Genomic DNA, 18,819 nt, shown 5'->3' on the forward strand with positions numbered 1-18,819 from the left:
TACAGAAAAGACTATTGGAACAATCATGTTCAAATGACATTTTATATCAATATTGCTTCAATATTTTGGAGTTGACTAGGCGGTTTTCTCCTACCTACAATAGAATGTGCCTGCTGCTTCTCTTTTGCCCACTTTGGGCTTGCAGGAAGTACAATGGGAATAGCTTGAGCCTTTTGCTTGCTTTATAATTTATTCCCTTTACCTGAACTGCCTTCCCTGCAGTTCATAGTGAGAACAACTGGGTTTGTACCCTGACTCCACCTTAAGCGTGGTAGATAGGGCCAAGTCACTTTACTTCTCTGGGCATTTTTCTTTAAAACGAATGGGTTAAACTAGATGAGCTCAGAAGTCCCTTCCTGCCCTAACATTCTCTTCTATTTTTATTTTCTTGTGGTTACTGTTAGGGTCAGACATGTGAAATATGAGGGACCATTTAGAGGTTTAGATGTTATATTTTTGGATTATTACAGAGTATACACCTAAGTTTAGGACCTGTGTCATTTTTAGTGTCCCCACCCCATTTCTATTCCTGCTCCACTTGTCTTTCTTTGTAATCATCTCATTTTTTTCCAGTCTTGAAACTCACAACTTTGCAGTCCATGAGTTACTTTGCTACCATCCCCCTCAAAAACAAATATATTTAAAACACCCTCCTAGAAAAGCCTCCCAGTCACCTTCAGCTAAATCTGTAACATTTATAGAATATTTTAAAATTTTAATTCAGCTAGAGTTATGATCCCCAAACAAGTGCTGACAAAGCTGTCTATCACATAAAGGATGTCTTTTTCACCTTGTAGGTGTCATTGTTGCTAAATCACATCAAATACAGGCCTTAGGTGGGGAGACAGCAGGGGGCAGGGGCAGGACTAGGGGATAGGATTAGATAAAATTGTGATTCTATCCTTTCCTTTAGGTCAAAAAGCCTAAGTTTAAAACAAGGTTCTGGGTCAAGCACAGTGGCTTATGCCTGTAATCCTAGCACTTTGGGAAGCTGAGGCAGGCAGATCGCTTGAGCCCAGGAATTCAAGACCAGCCTTTGCAACATGGCAAAACTCTATCTCTACAAAGTACAAAAAAAAAAAAAAAATCAGCTAGGTGTGGTGGTCTGCGCCTATAGTCCCAGCTACTCAGGAAGGCTAAGGTGGGAGGATCACTTGAGGCCAGGGAGGTCAAAGCTGCAGTGAGCCGTGACGGCGTCATTGCACTCCAGCCTGGGCAACAGAGTGACACCTGTCTCAAAAACAAAACGAAACAAAAACCAAGGTTCTGTACTCTTAAGTTGGTATATAAATGACCTGCACAGTGTCACAGAGATTTCCTACTCAGTAAATCACTCTGAAAGAGTTTGCATAAGATTCTCTAGACCTGCAGTATTTAATGTAGTAGTCAATAGCTACATGTCACAAATGACCACTTGAAATTTGGCTTGCCAAATTGAGACTGTGCTGTACACATAAAATATATACCATGTCTTGAAGGATTAGTACCAAAAAATAATATAAAATATTTCATCAATATTTTATATTGATTACATACTGAAATGACAATATTTTAGATATATTAAGTAAAATAATCTGATAAATGTTATAATTATTTTCACTTATTTTTATATTTTTAATGTGGCTACTAAAAAATTTAAAATTAGACATGTGGCTAATGTACTTCTTTTTTTATTTTTTTTGAGACAGAGTATCATTCTGTCACCCAGGCTGGGTATAGTGGCACAATCTTGGCTCACTCCAACCTCTGTCTCCCTGAGTTCAAGTGATTCTCCTGCCTCAGCCTCCCAAGTAGCTGGAGTTACAAGCATGCACCACCACACCTGGGCTAATTTTTGTATTTTCAGTGGTGACGGGGTTTCACTATGTAGGCCAGGGTGGTCTTGAACTCCTGACATCGAGTGATCCACCTACCTCGGCCTCCCAAAGTGCTGGGATTACAGGTGTGAGCCACCATGGCTGGCCTGGCTAATGTACTTCTATTGGACACGCTACTCTACATTTACATGGTATGGGGTAGGCAGTGAAATACCATAGATAGGAAAGGTAATCGGCAAAGCATCCAAATGGACAGAAACAACACAAATATCTTTGCTGGCATCAGGAGCACTGTGTAGCACAGAACACCTCCCAGAAAGCAGAAAATTTTTTTGCCTAAAAACCACTGTATATATAAGACCCCAATTAAAAAACAAAAGCAAATGAGCCTGAAACTGTCTTCCCTCAGCTTTGCGTGGGAGCTGCTACCTTTGCACTTCTTTTTCTACCGTCTTCCAGGTGCCAAGGATATTAGCCACATAAGGGAGCTGAGCATATTCGTTTCATTTTAGGCATCATTCTTTTGTGGTTCCCCCAACCCAGGTATTGTTGAATCTGTTCAGAGCTGGGTAAAATACTATGCAAGTCTTGCTGCTCTCAATGTGCTGTTTCTGTCACCCTTGGTGGAGGCTGAGCCTGTTGTCAGCACCCACCAGCCCAGTAGGTTTTGATGCTGCCTCCTGAAAGAGATTGTATTTGATTCATTTTGCACTAGTCACAGTTGTTGTTTAAACTACATCAAATTTTGAGGGGAGAGTATTTGCCTGTGATGGAAAGAGAGATGATTTATTGCTTCAAGTGTTTTAAATTAAAAGCTATTCTCACACAAAAAAAAAAGAAAGAAAGAAAGAAAAAGAAAAGAAAGGGAGCTCAAATCAGAAGGAAATGGTAGTTTTTCCTTTAAGTGAGGTTTCAGCCAGACACATTTTCAATACGGGGTACATAAATGGGAGGGGAACTCAGTTAATTAGATATTTACTGTACATGCATGTATGACTAGAACACATTCTTAGACTTCAGTGAGCCTACATGGTAGTCACGAGAGGCACATATTAAACAAGTTCTAGGTCTTTGTTTCCTATCAGGACAAATAGTTAACAAGTGGCTATTTGGTACTGACTACTTTCTCAGGCCTGGGTTAAGTGCTAGGGGGATGCAACAGAAATTTAAAAGATAGTAACTATTATCAGATAGGAAGGAAAAACACGTGAAACAGGTGCCATATGCAACAGTAGTAAATAGTTGGATGCCCACCTGGGCATGTGCCGTAGGAGTGCAGAGGAGAAAAGGGCCAGTGGGCCCCAGGATGGTCAAGTCGGCTTCATATTGGGGATGGGGAGGTAGTGGATACTCAGAGAATGTATATTACATTCAGAGAACTAACAAAACTGTGGAGGAGGAGCTGGAAACCTTGGGCTTCAAAGCAAAGTGAAGTCAGGTTAAGGTACCAGTGATATTACGTATGGCTAAGGTATATTTTGCTCTCGCTCTTTTGAAAGCTTAGATTAAGGTAAGCACCAGTATTTGCCAGGCACTGCATTTTGTTGAAGCCACACTATAAAGTGAGACAGTCCTTTCAAGATGGATCCTAAATAGGATGGGAATCTCCAACAAAATAAAGATATGTGCTATGGAGGAAAACAAAGCAGTAAAGAAGTGCAGGGAGTGCTGGGGTGGAGGGAGGTGGCCAATTTTAAGTAGGATAATCAGAGAAGAGCTCAAGGAGAAGGTGATATTTGAGTTGAACCTGAAGGAGATGAGAGAGCTACCCAAGTGGTTACCTGGAGGAAAGGCATTTTAGGTAGAGGCATGAGCAAGTACAAAGACCCTGAGGTGGGAATGAGCCTGGCATGTTTAAGAAACAGCAAGATGGTCTGTGTGTCTGGATCAGAGTAGACAAGAAGGAGAGCAATAGGAAATAGGGTGGGAGATGTGATGATGCCAACTGTGTGAGCCGCATAGGCCAAGAAGGCCTTTTGGTCCAGAAGCCATTTCAGGATTTTGATACAGGAGTGACATGACCTAACTTGTGTTCCAAACGATTACTCCAGTGGCTGCATTTAAAAAACTGCAGGGCTGGAGGGCAAAGGCAGAAGCAAGTTAGGAGGCTGCTACCGTTACCCAAACTGAAGCTGATGATGACTTGGATCTGGGTGGGAGCAGTGGAGGTGGTAAGAAGTGATCAGACTCCAGATATGTTCTGAAGAGAGAGCCAACAGGACTTGCAAGAAGACTGGATATTGGGTATGAGGGAGAAGTGGAGTTGCTGCTCCTGCTGAGGTTTTTGGCTAGCACTGAGGACCTTGGCTGGTCCCAGAAAATCCAAGTTCCCAGAACTAGAGTCTCATCCTGGCCCTAAATGCCCCAAACAGAACTCTTCAGAGGCTGGTCTGGGTTATGCTAGCATTTGTGAGAGGGTTCATTTTGCCTCATCATATCCATACTTTATGGGCATTAATTGGGCAATTAACATATTCCTTTTGTTTACATTTGTTTGCATTAATTCAATTGTAAGATGAAAACATTCTTCTGAGGATTTTTAAGCCTTTTACAATACTAACCTCTTTTCTACTTTATTCAACCTGCCAAAACACGTTTCCAATTCTTTTTCATGCCAGGTACGTTCCATGGTGAGTGATTTTGCTGTTTTCCTCACTATCTTCACAATGGTGATTATTGATTTTTTGATTGGAGTTCCATCACCAAAGCTTCAAGTTCCCAGTGTGTTCAAGGTAAACAGATCTCAGAGTGCTTGGTACACTCATGTAATTTCATACACTCTAATGCCAAGTTAATTTCAAAGGCCTTTTCACATCCTAATCACGAGTTTTGCTGTCCTCTAAATCTGAACCTTAACTCCTCATACCTTGTCATTTAGAAAAGCAAACTTCAGACTTGGCTGAGTTCAAGTCAGAAAAGCCAGAGAACAGAAAAATCAAGGTTGTTTAATGAATGAAAATTATTATTATTATTAATACCACTTATTCTTAATATGTTAATATTTAAACAATGGAATGCGCACATTTACATAAATATATTCAGGACACTCTGGACACGTGGGTTTCTGGAACAAGCAACAGCACTTTCATTGAGCATTGGCTGTATAAGGGCACTGGGAAGGATGAAAAAGGTTAAGGACTTGGCCTGAGCCTTCAAGGATGGTGCCCCTTCCTTGTAGGAGGAGAATGGAACTAAGAAGAGCCTCGTCAGGAGTCTAGGACCCTTGGCAGAGTAATCATGACATCTCTTTTGAAGTCATATCAATCTGATTTTGTTGTTTGTATAACTCTCTCTAATATACAGTATTTTATACTATACATATTACAAACTATACCTTTCTCTAATATACAGTATTTTATATAAGAACCTATACAAAAAGTAAAACAAATGATCAATACATGAGGGCTCCAAATTGATTTCAGTTTGAGAGCACTGACTAAGTAGACAAAGAAGATAGAAAAGCTGAGCTCAGTTCCATAGATCCCCATAGTGGAGAGGAGAGAAAACCTTTGGCATACTCAGTGACTTAGGAAGAATGATGAAGTAGGAAGATGGGAGAAGTTGGTGAGGAGAAGGCCAACAGGTATAAAGGCAGTCCTTGACTTATAAATGCTCCCTTCAGTTGTCCCTTTGCTTTCTCTTTTTCCTTTCTACCCATGAAGTAGGCCTGTTGAAATTTCTTCTTCTATATTTTCTGAAAAAATTTAATTTTGTTGAATTTGCTGAAATGCCACCAGTTGGAAGTTTATGGACTAACCAATCCCTCTTGTAAGTATAATGCCTTCTAGAATATGGCATTCTTGCCTTTGTGTGAATGAGCACAATCAGCTTTCTCTCTAATACCTAGCTGAGATCAGTGCTGCAGGAGGAATGGATGTTGTGTAAAAATAGGTAATTTAGGAACATTAAACAGTCCTTGGAAAGGTTCCCTAAGGGATAGGCTTAAGATAGCCAGAAGGCACTGAATTTCTGGGACATCTGTGAATAAGGCCTCTGGGAGGTAGGACAGGGAGAAAGGGAAATGGGAGAATGTCAAAGAAAATGCTGCTCATGATGGGCTCCATTTTCAGGAGGCAGAGAAAAAGTTTCCTTCTTCCTTTCCCTCCCTATTGTACCACACGGCACTCAACTCCCAAGACCCAATCTGAAGGCTAGTACTATTACTAGGGGTATAATGTCATTAAGGGTTTATTTAATAAATTTTTGTGTTGGTCCGAGAACTTAACTACCACTTAGAGCATTGTTACTAAGAAAACATAGATTCTGTAAACTTTTAGAAGCTAACCCATTCATAATTTTGGACTTGGTGGTGTTATTAGTCTTTGGATCCTAGAGGTATGACTAATAAGGAACCAAATCAAATATAACAGTCTATGCTTTGTTTCTTGAGTTTAGGTCAACTCTGGGCCAGTTGGTATCCCTGGCCTTTTATCTTCTAGCACTACTTGCCAAAACAGGGCAAACTTGTCTTCCTCAGAGTACACTGCAGGGGTGGGGTAAGGATCTAGGTGAGTTTAGATAGGTCATGAACACTCCAATAAGATTTATAGACAGTTTTATTACAGGGGCATTGGAGAGGATCCTAGGTCAAAGAAACCCCCAACTTTAGCAGTCTTAGACTCCTTTTCAAGTCTCTGATGGCTGGACCCCTGTTTCACTACAGATGGGGAAAGCCCCTTGGAGCAATCCAGTCTAATCTAAGCCCAAGAGATTCCATGCAGATGGCTCTACTTTGCCTTTATTTATGCTGTAGACACACATTATATGGCTCTGGAGAGAAGTAGTAGTAGAATAGTCTAAGTTATTTATATTTGTCTTTGGAAGTCATTCAATTTTTTGACAACACATATAGTTGGTAATTATATGTTACTTGGGTTAATGTTGAGATACAGTTGTTTTTTCTCTACCCAGAGGTTTGGGAAGTAAGTAGAAGGAAGTGCAGGATTAATGAATATTTCACAAGAAATTGATAATTGAAGATTGACTGTTTCAAAGGGGATTTGGAACTACTACTGAGCAAAAGGGGTTTGCTTCCCAATGTGCTAGAAGCCAGTACTATGATACCAGGTTTTTGAGAAAAGAAAAGCTTTTTATTTCAAGTTTACTAACAAGGAGATAGGAATTCAGCTCAACTCTGTCTGCCTACACTGGCTTTACTGAAATAATTAGAAAAGGTTTTGGGGGTGGATTCTGGGATAGTAGATGACTGGTAGAAGGAAAGGGGAGGTCTGGAAAGTCCCCAGTCATTCATATTTATCTCTTCATGCTACCTCTGGTCCCATGTGCCAAGGGGTTTCAGCAAGTTGTTTCTTTTCTTATCTACCATCCTGTAAAACCAAGAATTTCTGTTAGTCATCGGTGTCTTTAACTCTTTGGGGAATGGTTTCAGAACAAGGTCACAGATTTCCTAACGAGTTGCTATATTTCATGCCTTTTTTTTTTTTTTTTAAAGGATCCTCTCTCAAGAATAAAAAGAAATATGGATATTGTGATTAAGTTTGATATGTTTTACTCTAATGACTATAGTTAACTTAAAATACAAAAATAGTATCTTTTCCCCCTTAGCCAACAAGGGATGATCGAGGATGGATTATTAATCCCATTGGCCCCAATCCCTGGTGGACTGTGATAGCTGCAATTATCCCAGCTCTTCTCTGCACTATCTTGATATTCATGGATCAGCAGATCACAGCCGTCATTATTAACAGAAAGGAACATAAGCTCAAGGTAAAAAGAGGCTCTGACCTAGAAGACTGCTATGGCAACCTGTTTTTTTTTTTTTTGTTTTTTTTTTTTAGGGTAAGGTCATCTAGACCAGAAACTGTAGAATCTGGATAAAAACACTCATAGAAGGGGTTCATAAGGGGTTTCCATTCCCTCCACTAATAACCAAGATTGCTTTGGAGATGAGACTAGAGTGGAGCATGGTGGTATGGTATGAAAGAAACGTGGACTTCATTATTCTCCTCTCACACCTGTGGAGAAGGTGATTGGGTAGAGTTCCTGGTGGTCCCTATATAGCTATATGCTTTGGGTCAAGCAACTGTACAGCTTGTCTTCCTGAGGTTCATTCAGGTGGGGGCCTGAGCCACTGTTTCCTAGAGGCAGATATTCTTTCATTGATATCTGTTACTATAGTTTCCAGACGAAAACTTGAACCCTAGGATCCTAGGAGGGTAGCAGAGGAGGCAAGCGACATCCAAATCTGTCAAGGATCTGGGAGTATGTGGTAGGAAGCCAATAAGGACATTTATCTCCAATTTCTATAGTTTCTGCCATCTAGAATGGTCAAGATATGGCATGATCTTTGGTTACTCTTCCAGAGAAGAATGGATCCTTGAATGTGTAAGACAGTAAGCTGGAGACACTTGGAAAAAGAATGAATATTGGCATATATAGGACAGGCTAAGATTCCCCTTTTTCTTCTTTGTTTCCTCCTAAACAGGAGGAGCTACAAGACTCCTCTTGAATCCCTGAGCTCCTTCCTTCCTATCCATACATCCCTTCCTGCTTTGGGCCTGAGACCCCTAACTCACTGTTCCGTGCCCCACTACCGCTAGCCTACCGATGGTGACAGAGACTCTGTTTCCCCACAGAAAGGCTGTGGCTACCACCTGGACTTACTGATGGTGGCAATCATGCTGGGTGTCTGCTCCATCATGGGCCTGCCTTGGTTTGTAGCTGCAACCGTCTTGTCCATCACACATGTGAACAGCCTCAAGCTAGAATCTGAATGCTCTGCTCCTGGAGAACAGCCCAAGTTCCTAGGCATCCGAGAACAGAGAGTGACAGGTCTTATGATCTTTGTGCTGATGGGCTGCTCAGTCTTCATGACGGCTATCTTAAAGGTAATCATCCCTTCACACATTCAGCAAATATCAAGGGCCTGATATGTGCCAGGAATCCTGCCAGGTGCTAGAAATACAGTGGTGCCAAACAGATACACATACAAATCTCTGCCCTGAAATAGTTTATTCTAGAGGGGTAAGACAGATAACATTTCGTTAAGGAAATTAGTTAAGAAAACAAACATGATAACTACGGAATGTGATAAGTGATATAAAGGAAATACACAGTGCTTTCTGGTGCTAAAGAGAATGGAGAGGGGTCTCTTTTAGTTAGGATGGTCAGAGAAGGCCTCTCTGAGGAGATGCTATTTAAGGTGAGGTGGAGCCAGCCATGCTATGGATGGTGGGAAGTGGCACGGAGGGAGGGGAGAAAAGCAGTCTAGTCAGTCCTTGAGGTGGAAAAGAGTAATATACGTTCTATGAAATATTAGGGCCATGTGGCTCACGGGCATTGAATCAAGGCAAGAGCACAGTGCGATGAGAAGGAAAGAGGGGGAGAGACAGATCATGTGGGGCCTTGTCGAAAGTGGGCAAGGTAACCTTTGAAGGGTTTTAACAGGAGAGGGACATGATCCAGCTAGTTTAGAAAGATCACTCTGGCTGATGTCTAGGGAAGAATAGAAGCAGACAGACCAGTGAGGCTGTTGCAGGTGACAGATGATGGTGGCTTAAATGAGAAAGCTGGTAGCAGGGACAGATAAAAAGGCATGGCCTCTGTATAGCTTGGAGGCAGACCCAAAGGTCTTGATGGTTGACTGGATGTGGAATGGGGTGAGGAAAATAGAAAAATCGAAGAAGCCTGTTAGTTTCTGACTTGACCATCTGGTGAAGAGTGTGGCATTTATTAATATGGAAAAGATTGTATGATTTTTGTGAGGGTTGGGACTGTGATCAGATTTGGAATGAGATGTCTGGGAGTCATCTAAGTGAAGAGGCTAGAGGAGGGTTCCAGATTAAAATATAAATTTGGGAGTCAACAGCACGTAGGTGGTATTGAAAGCCAAGGGAATAGGTGAGAGAACTCAGGAAAAAAAAGTAGACATAAAAGAGAAGTGGGACATAAGAGAAGAGCAGAGTTAGAGGTCAGGTAGAGGAAGAGATAGCAACAGAGTCTCAGAAGGAGCTGCCAGAGAGGTAGGAGGAAAACTAGGAGGGTGTGGTATCAGGGAAGCCAAGTAAGAAAAGTGTTTTAAGAAAGAGGGATTGGTTAGACACATCTAGGAAGATGAAGACTAAGCCAAGGCCATTGGGTTTAGCAACATTGGAGGCCTCAGGTCATTTGACAAGAGCATAGTCAGTGGATTGCATTAGTTTCTGCTGCCTGTAGGTGATGTAGAAGTAGAAGCAAAAGCAGAAGCTGACAGTGATAAAAATTATTTTGTTCTGAAATGAAATGATTACATGTAAGTTAAATCACAGGCCTCTATGTCTGGCTCTTCCTCCACCCCTATCTGGGAATGGGCAGGCAGGCAGACAGACAGACAGACACAGACACACACACACACACACACACACACACACACACACACACGCCTCTTTAACAGAAATGGTGCCTTTTAAATCTTCCACAATCTCAAAATCTTCCAAATCCTTAGGGATTTAGTATGTTTTAACCTGGAAACTATGTTACTGTCCAGTGACTTGAGGCAGGAGTTGGGGGTATCTTACCAGAGAAGGAATTCAGTGGAACTATAGGGTAGAAATCCAATTATAGGTGGCTAAAAAGTGAGTAGGAGATAAGGAAGTAAAGAGTGCAAGTGCGGGCAAATATTTCAAGAGGTTTTTCTGCTAAGCAGAATGGAAAAATGGCAGTGGCTAGTATGAGAAGTGGGGCTAAAAGAGAGGTTTTTTTTTTTTCTTTTTCTTTTTCTTTTTTTCTTTTTTTTTTTTTGGTACAGATAGAGGATGCTTTGAACATTAAAAAAATGTTTTGTGGGTGGAAGGCCTGCATCTGGGAGATTGGAGTGAGAAGGAAACTCTATGGCTGTATTACCAGGCACCAACCATTCTGGAGCACTGCCTTGTCTCCCTTGCCTCCTCTTTTCTTCTTTTTGGCAAACCTTCAACCACCCCAGCCTGTACCACAAATGCCCTTCAAGAGTGAGAACTGAGGGGATGGGAAGGATTTCTGAACTGTCTTCCTGTCCCCTCACTTCCCACTCAACCTTACCACCCACCTGTCCTCACGCCCCTTTCCCCCTCATATTCCCTGTCCCCAGCCTAACTCCCACTCTCACCTGGTCAAGGCACCATCTGGAAGATCCCAAACGTTGCTGCTTCTCCATGATAGAACCTGGAAGCCGTGGCAGTGGCCATCACCGGGCCTTTCTCTAACTGCTTCAGGACAATTCTCTTAGGATAACTATTCAGTAGTTCCACAAACAGCATCCAATTGGGATGTCTAGTCACTCTACAGCTGGAACATAAAATCCAATGGGGGATTTTCTAGTTCTTTCTTTTTTTTAAATTTTACTTTGAGTTCTGGGATACATGTGCAGAATGTGCAGGTTTGTTAATAGGTATAAATGTGCCATGGTGGTTTGCTGCACCCATCAACCCATCATCTAGGTTTTAAGACCTGCATGCATTAGGTATTTGTCCTAATGCTCTCCCTCCCCTTGCCCCCCGACCCCCAACAAATCCCGGTTTGTGATGTTCCCCGCCCTGTGTCCATGTGTTCTCATTGTTCAGCTCCCACTTATGAGTGAGAACATGCGGTATTTGGTTTTCTGTTCCTGTGTTAGTTTGCTGAGGGATTTTCTAAGAATTAGGTTTGGGAATATTCTTTAGTGCTAGAATAAAAACAAGTCCAATTTAGTTTTCAGCTCTTAGACTTTCCTTGCCTTGATTCTCTAGGCCCAATTTCCCTACCTCAGAGTCAATCTGAAGATTATTTAAGTTGACAGACATGATGTGATCGGAAAGTCATACTCAAATACTGTGTGGATCTTCAAGTGCAATATAATTATGTCGGTGTTTATCCCCAAACCTTCCCTCTCTGATAAGATATCTCCCCACTCTTGCCCTCAAGCCACTGGTCAGTAAAAAAGGAAACTTTTTTGGTTCATGTTAAAATACATCAAATCCTTGAGGAGATGATTGTGAGATAAGAATATTTAAAAGGCATTATTTCTATAAGAAAGGGGCGTGTATGTGTGTGTCTTTGTGTGTATATGTATGTGTGCCCATCCCCATGGAGGAGGAAGAACCAGACAGCTGAGATGGGAGGCCTGTGATTTAACTTACATGTAATCATTTCATTTCAGAACAAAATGATTTTTATCATTGTCAGCTTCTGCTTTTGCTTCTGCTCCTAAATCACTCACAGGCAGCAGAAACTAATGCAATGTTTCTGCAGGTATTTTGTGACTTTGTTTCATTCTTGGAAGTTTAAAAGTTTATATAGTTTTCAGTGTACTATGACACCAAATTTAATTTCTGGCCTTTCTTGTCTTTTTATCTTCAGTTTATTCCAATGCCAGTACTCTATGGAGTTTTCCTCTACATGGGAGTTTCTTCACTACAGGGAATTCAGGTATTGTGTGGTTCAGTCAGGGTAGTTTCTTCTCACTGCAGGTTCACATATCCTGTCCCAGGAGGGACAGCTCCCCAAGAGAAGCACAACTAGTTCTTGATAAAATTATTTCCTGGTCTTGCCACTTAGGCTATTTTAGACACTTATTAGAATACAGGGAAAACAACAGTCATGTTGGCAGGAGAGTACAGAGCCTTCCAGGGTGGCTTGGCTTGAAGTCATGGCTCCAGTCATTCATTAATTATTTAACAGACAATTTTTTGGCATGTATTAAATATTAGGTGCTTTGCCAGGTGCTGGTAAGCTTGGATCTGAAAGGCTGATCAAGAACCAAACTGGCTTTCACTCATGGACAGATCTAGGTTAGTGCCAGGCTAAAGTGTAAAAATGGGGTGTTTAACTTTGGGGGTACATTGGCAGAAGAGATGGGGGAATAGTGGGAGTTGCTCCTGGTAAGCAGATGTCACTTCCTGTTATACTCTGCATTTTTGCATCTATCAACTCATTGCACTAAGTCTTTCAAACAGAAAAATGAGGAGCTTGCCATTGATAACTTGGGTACTCCAGACAATATAATAAATTAGGCTGATTATTCTTTGTTCGAATGGAATGTCCAATGGCCATTTTTATACACTGAGTTCTAATATGAACTTGGGCAGATTATTTAATCTCTGGTTCTCTTTTTTCCTTTTTGTAAGGATGATCATTTTTTCTGTATTTAGGATGTTAAGAAGTTTCACTTTATCTTTTCACTATGAATAATCAATGAATAGCTCCAAACTCCTAAAAGAACAAGTAAGAGATTTGGTTTTGATAATAAGCAAAAAGATGTAATTGGCTTATTTTGTTTTCAACAGTCCCTAAGAAAGAGCTCTCTTAGGAGCCACAGAGTGGGATAGGAGAAAAAAGTTTGAACCTAGAATTAGAAAAGATGGATTCAAATCTTGACTTTGCCACTTACTAACCTTGGCCAAATTGCCTGGTCTTCTAAAGTCTCAGATTCCATTTCTGTCCAGTGGAAATGGTATGACCTGCCTTTCAGAGCAGGTGATGTAAGAGACATGAATGAGTCTAACAAGGCTTCTGACCCAGAGAGTCCTCCTGAAAATAAATGCCAGTTCCTTCCTTTCAGTTCTTTGATCGTCTAAAGCTCTTTGGGATGCCCGCAAAGCACCAGCCAGATTTTATCTACCTGCGGCATGTGCCACTGCGCAAAGTGCACCTCTTCACCCTCATTCAGCTGACCTGTCTTGTCCTGCTCTGGGTCATCAAGGCCTCTCCAGCTGCCATTGTTTTCCCAATGATGGTAAGGTGATTTTTAAAAAATAAATTACTATTATCGTTGTTATTTTTTAAATTGTGGTAAAATGTTCTAACTATAAAATGTACCATTTTTAAATGTAGAGTTGAGTGGCATTAAGTACCTTCACATTGCTGTGGGAGCCATTACCACCCTTTAGCTCCGGACCTTTTTACATCTTGCAAAGCTGAAACTCTGTACCTGTTAAACACTAAATCCCCATTCTCCCCTACCCCGAGCCTCTGGCAACCACCATTCTACTTTCTGTCTCTGTGTATTTGATTTTTCTAGGCACATCATATAAGTAAATCACAGAATTTGTCCTTTTGTGACTGGCTAATTTCATTTAGCTTAATGTCTTCGAGCTTCATCCATGTTGTAACGTGTCAGAATTTCCTTCCTTTTTAAGATTGAATAGCATTCCACTGTATGCAAATACCACATTTTGTTTATCCATTCACCTGTTGATGTGCACTTGAGTTGCTTCTCCCTTTTGGATAGTGTAATAGTGCTGCAAATATGGGTGTACAAATATCTGTTTGTGTCTCTGTTTTCAATTCTTTGGGGTAAATACCAGGAGTGGAATTGCTGGATCATATGGAAATTATATCTTTAATTTTTTTCTAATCCTCTAGATCCACACCCTCCTGGTGGGTTTCTCAATTTTGTCAGAATACATACAAGGCTTTGCCTTTGTGTGTTATGTTCATGGGTTAAAAAATAGCAAATTACTGGGAACTCATAGAAGGGATCCTATCAATTCCAGAAGTATTAGGAAAGTAGTCACTATCATTAGAGAGAAATGTACTTGAGTTTAATAAGTCTGAATTGCCTCATTCCTTGTCCAGTCACCAAGTATAGCTGATGAACACCAGTCCACTCAGACAGGATTAATTCTTTGTTTTTCTTTGGCTAAAATGGCCCTCATGAGAAAGTGGAGCAGCAGTTGGGATGCCCTGGACCTGCCCGTACTGGGGAAATCAGCTGTCAGATTTTAGGCAAGTAACTTTCTCTCTCTGGGCCTCAGTTTCCTCAATTATAAAGTGAGTGTCAGGCCAGGCCAGGGAGCAGAGACAAAAACCCCTAGAGACACATGATGCAGGCCCAAAGCAAGGATTTGCATAGGGGAATTTATAGGCAAAGGATCAGAGGGAATAAAGATGATCCTCTAAGAACCCATCATCCCACTGTGAGGCATGCTTGGGCTGGCTGTGGCTGGTCCCACCATGGCCCAGCGCCTGAAGAGGCTTTCTACCCTCCTGCTGTCCTGTAGCCTTGCTGCTGACCCCTAACTATCTGCAGATGATGAACTCCTCTTTTCAATGATGGAATCCAGATAGCTGCTCTCTAAGTTGTAGGGCTGTTATGATGATAGGTAAAATACTGTATGTAACATATTGTACCTGGGACAAAGAAAGCATTCAATAAATGGTGACTCTTATGATTATTATGAGTTTGATTTTGCTTGAACTGTCCTAGTCTGCCATGAAAATAAGGCTTTGCTTTTAAGTCCAGGAAGGAAATTAGTCCCTTTCATTCACTTTCTTTCTGATTTTTCTTCAGGTTTTGGCCTTGGTTTTTGTCAGGAAAGTCATGGATCTCTGTTTCTCTAAGCGAGAGCTGAGCTGGCTAGATGATCTCATGCCTGAAAGCAAAAAGAAGAAGTTGGATGATGCCAAAAAGAAGGCCAAGGAGGAAGAGGTTGTAGTCCTTGCACCAACTGTATACCTGGGGCCCTCAAATTACAGACCATAGGAAGGGTCACATGAAAAGCCAGCATGTCTGAAATCCCAAGGGTTATATTTAGGAGCTGGGAAGATTACCCCAGAGATGTTCTCAGCTAAGAATGGATTAGGGATTCTTGCTCCTGTCTGTACTTCCTTTTTTGGGTTTGACAACCAGTTATTTTTTCCTTTGTCTACAACCAACTCATCAGGTTCATACCTAGAATGTGAATATATGATATGCAAATTCATGGCTTATTAGCAGATTCAATGGCTCCCATTCTTTCAAAAGGTCTAATTTGACAAATACATAAAACCCATTATTTCCTAGAATGTTTGTAATGTATCTAAATGCAAATGGTGCTGTGGTTGGCACCATGCAGAGATAACTTGGATAGGACTTTCTGTCTTTTTTCATTTCCCTCAGCACTTAGCATCTTGTCATCTACACAATGGACCCTCAATAAATGGCCTATATATACAAAGAAAGAAAATGTAGCAAAATGAAAATACCAGACCAAGAAATGAGTGAGCTGGGAAGTGTTTCCGAATACAGTTAGTGCCTAAAATAGTGTCCTTTGAAAAAACTTTTTAAAGACTTTTTGTAGGCCAGGCACAGTGGCTTATCCCTGTAATTCCAGGGCTTTGGGAGTCAAGGCAGGAGGATCACTTGAGGCCAGGAGTTTGAGACCAGCCTGGGCAACATAATGAGACCCTGTCTCTACAGAAAAAAATCAAAAGAATTAGCTGGATGTGGTGGCATATACCTGTAGTTAGCTACTTGGGAGGCTGAGGTGGAAGGTTGCCTTGAGCCCAGGAGGTCGAGGCTGCAGTGAGCCATGAGGATGCCACTGCACTTCAGCCTAGGCTGAGTGAGAGCCTATCTTGAGAAAAAAAGAAAGACTGTTTTTTTCCCATAATATCTTGAACTTTAAAAACCTTGTATTTCTAAATAAGCTTCAACAATTGTAATATATAAAATCAATGGAAGAAAACTTTAAAGAGAATATTGATAGAATTCATTATGTAAAATGTGATGCTTTCAGGCATCAAAAGCTCTGTAAACAAAATTTTAAAATAACAGGTAAGTTGAGACGTGCTAATATCATTACTATTCAAATAATTCTTATAAATTAATAACAATAATATGAATTTGAAATGAGCAATGGACATATATAATTTACAAAAGAAGAAGTACAAATAGCCAGTTGCCTTACAACAAAAATTTCATTCTTATTAATAATCAAAGAAATGATTGTGCAGCATCTGGATTTTATGAAATGAAAATCAGTATTAAAAAATAAAAAAGAGGTTGCTTCTCAGCCTTTTAGCTAAGATCAAGTGTAAAAAATAAAAAAGAAATGAAAATTTCAACAAGGAGAATACACTTTTTTACTTCTCGAATTGACAAAGATTTTTAAAAGATAAAAGCAAGTGTTGGCAAGACTGTAATTCAAATGGGCTTCTCATACACTAAAAATGGTAATATAAGTTGCATATATCTCTTTAGAGGGCATTTTAACCATAGAGGCTTAAAAATGTCTATGCCCTTTGGCCCAGTAACTCTAACATTTAAATTTATCCTGAGGATATAATTAGCAATGTAGACAAAATATTTTAATTGTGGTGGCATAAAGAAAAAAGAAAAATTAGAGTAAATATTTTACAATAGAATATTGTACAACAGTTTAAAAATAAAATTTAAAAAAATTCTTAATGATATGTGCTGTAATCCCAGCTACTCCAGAGGCTGAGGCAGGAGGATCGCTGGAATCTGGAAGCTGGAGATTACAGTGAGCTGAGATCACACCACTGCACTCCAGCCTGGGCAACAGAGACAGATCCTATCTCAAAAAAAAGAGGCCAGATATGATGGGTTACACCTGTAATCCCAGCACTTTGTGAGACCAAGGCAGGCAGATCACCTGAGGTCAGGAGTTCGAGACCTGGCCAACATGGTGAAACCCCGTCTCTACTGAAAATACAAAAAGATTAGCCAGGCATGTTGGCGCATGCCTACGATCCCAGCTACTCAGGAGGCTGAGACAGGAAATCACTTGAAACCGGGAGGCGGTGTTTGTAGTGAGCCAAGATCACCCCACTGCACTCCAGCCTGAGTGACAGAGCAAGACTTGGTCTCAAAAAAAAGAAATAAAGAAAAGATATGTGGACACGTTTCTGACATTTTATGTGAAAAACATAGAGAATGTAAAATGGAGCATACAGTAACAATGTCAATCTCACTTTTACTAAAGCATATACACATATCATACACACACACACACACACATACACACATGCATACCCCCCCACACACACACCCGAAAAAGATTGGAAGAAAATAGACCAAAATGTTTATTGTGGTTCTCTATATCTTTCTAGGCAGTAAGATTATGCATTTTTTGATTAATTTCCTTCTTTCTTCCATATTTATTGAATCCTTAGTCTGTTGTCACTGTTCCAGACACAGTAGTATACAGGACAGCGAGAGTCCCTGACCGACCCCATGGAGCTTACATTCTCATGGAGGAGACACCATAGACAAAGAAAGAAATATATATTTGTTTTCTTGGTTATAGTGCTATACTTTTACATATATATATATAATTTTAGGTAGTGGTATGTTTTAAGAAGGTAGGAGTGAGGGAGTTACTTTATTTAGGGTGATTAGAGATGACACTTCTGAGGAGACATCTGAGCAGAGACCTGAATAAAGTGAGAAGCAAATCATGAGAATATCTGGGAATAAGAACATTCCAGGCCAGGTGTACAGAAAACACAAAGGTCTTGAAGGGAAGAATGAGCTTGGTGTGTTTGAGGAATACCAAGAAATCTAGTAAGACTGGAAGGGACAGAGTGGTAGCAGGGAGACCAGCTAGGAGGCTGGCAGCAGCTCAAGCAAAAGGGGAGGGTGGCTTAGGCTAAGGAGAGGTGCTGAAAGTGGCTGAATTGGGCACTTATTTGAAGATAGAGCTGATGGTTTTGCTAATGATGGTGGGCATGAGTGAAAGAGGAATCAAGTATGACTCTTAGATTTTTGGACTGAACAATTGAATGAATGGTTGTGCTATTTATTAAGATGAGGAAGACCAAGGAGAACAGCAGGTTTAGGAGGAAAATCAAGAGATCTCCTTTGGATGTTAAGTTCGAGGTGGCTGGTAGACATTACATTCCTTATTTTCCAAAATTCCTGAAGTAAACACGTATTTGTTAACACCTGTGTTACTTTATAAAATTATTTTAAAAGCTAAATAAAAGAAAAAGATGAAGACTTGTCCTCCAAAATTTCTCCACCTCATATCCAACATTTACATTCATTTCTTTGTTATTTTCAGTTTTTTAACATAGTTTTCATATAACTATGATAATTATATAATTGTGAGTTTATATCTATATATATAGCACATATATATTCTGATTTTTCCCCTCAACCTGATTTCATAAGACACTTTCATGTTTCTATTTGTCTATATCATGATCATGTTTTTTAGATGGATGTATAACGTTCTATAGTATTATCTCATATTTAATTTCAATATTTTTGTTAAAATTTTTATTTGTTTTAGGTTTTATTATTAATTATATTACTTTAAAC

At 40.3% G+C, this 18,819-nt stretch overlaps 1 protein-coding gene across 1 annotated transcript in view; it reads left to right on the top strand.

Moving 5' to 3' along the window:
* SLC4A8 (solute carrier family 4 member 8) overlaps nucleotides 1-18,819 on the top strand; it is an 88,391-nt gene that overhangs the window by 55,909 nt on the left and 13,663 nt on the right. Inside the window, exons 17-22 of the mRNA XM_012450227.2 lie at nucleotides 4,436-4,549; nucleotides 7,383-7,544; nucleotides 8,414-8,665; nucleotides 12,132-12,200; nucleotides 13,333-13,506; nucleotides 15,064-15,201. Of these exons, the coding sequence (XP_012305650.1) occupies nucleotides 4,436-4,549; nucleotides 7,383-7,544; nucleotides 8,414-8,665; nucleotides 12,132-12,200; nucleotides 13,333-13,506; nucleotides 15,064-15,201 (909 nt within the window). The remainder of the gene's footprint in view (nucleotides 1-4,435; nucleotides 4,550-7,382; nucleotides 7,545-8,413; nucleotides 8,666-12,131; nucleotides 12,201-13,332; nucleotides 13,507-15,063; nucleotides 15,202-18,819) is intronic.

This window comes from Aotus nancymaae, unplaced genomic scaffold (assembly GCF_030222135.1).
Source record: "Aotus nancymaae isolate 86718 unplaced genomic scaffold, 86718_ANA_hifiasm-v0.15.2.pri h1tg000016l, whole genome shotgun sequence".
Classification (NCBI taxonomy): domain Eukaryota; kingdom Metazoa; phylum Chordata; class Mammalia; order Primates; family Aotidae; genus Aotus; species Aotus nancymaae.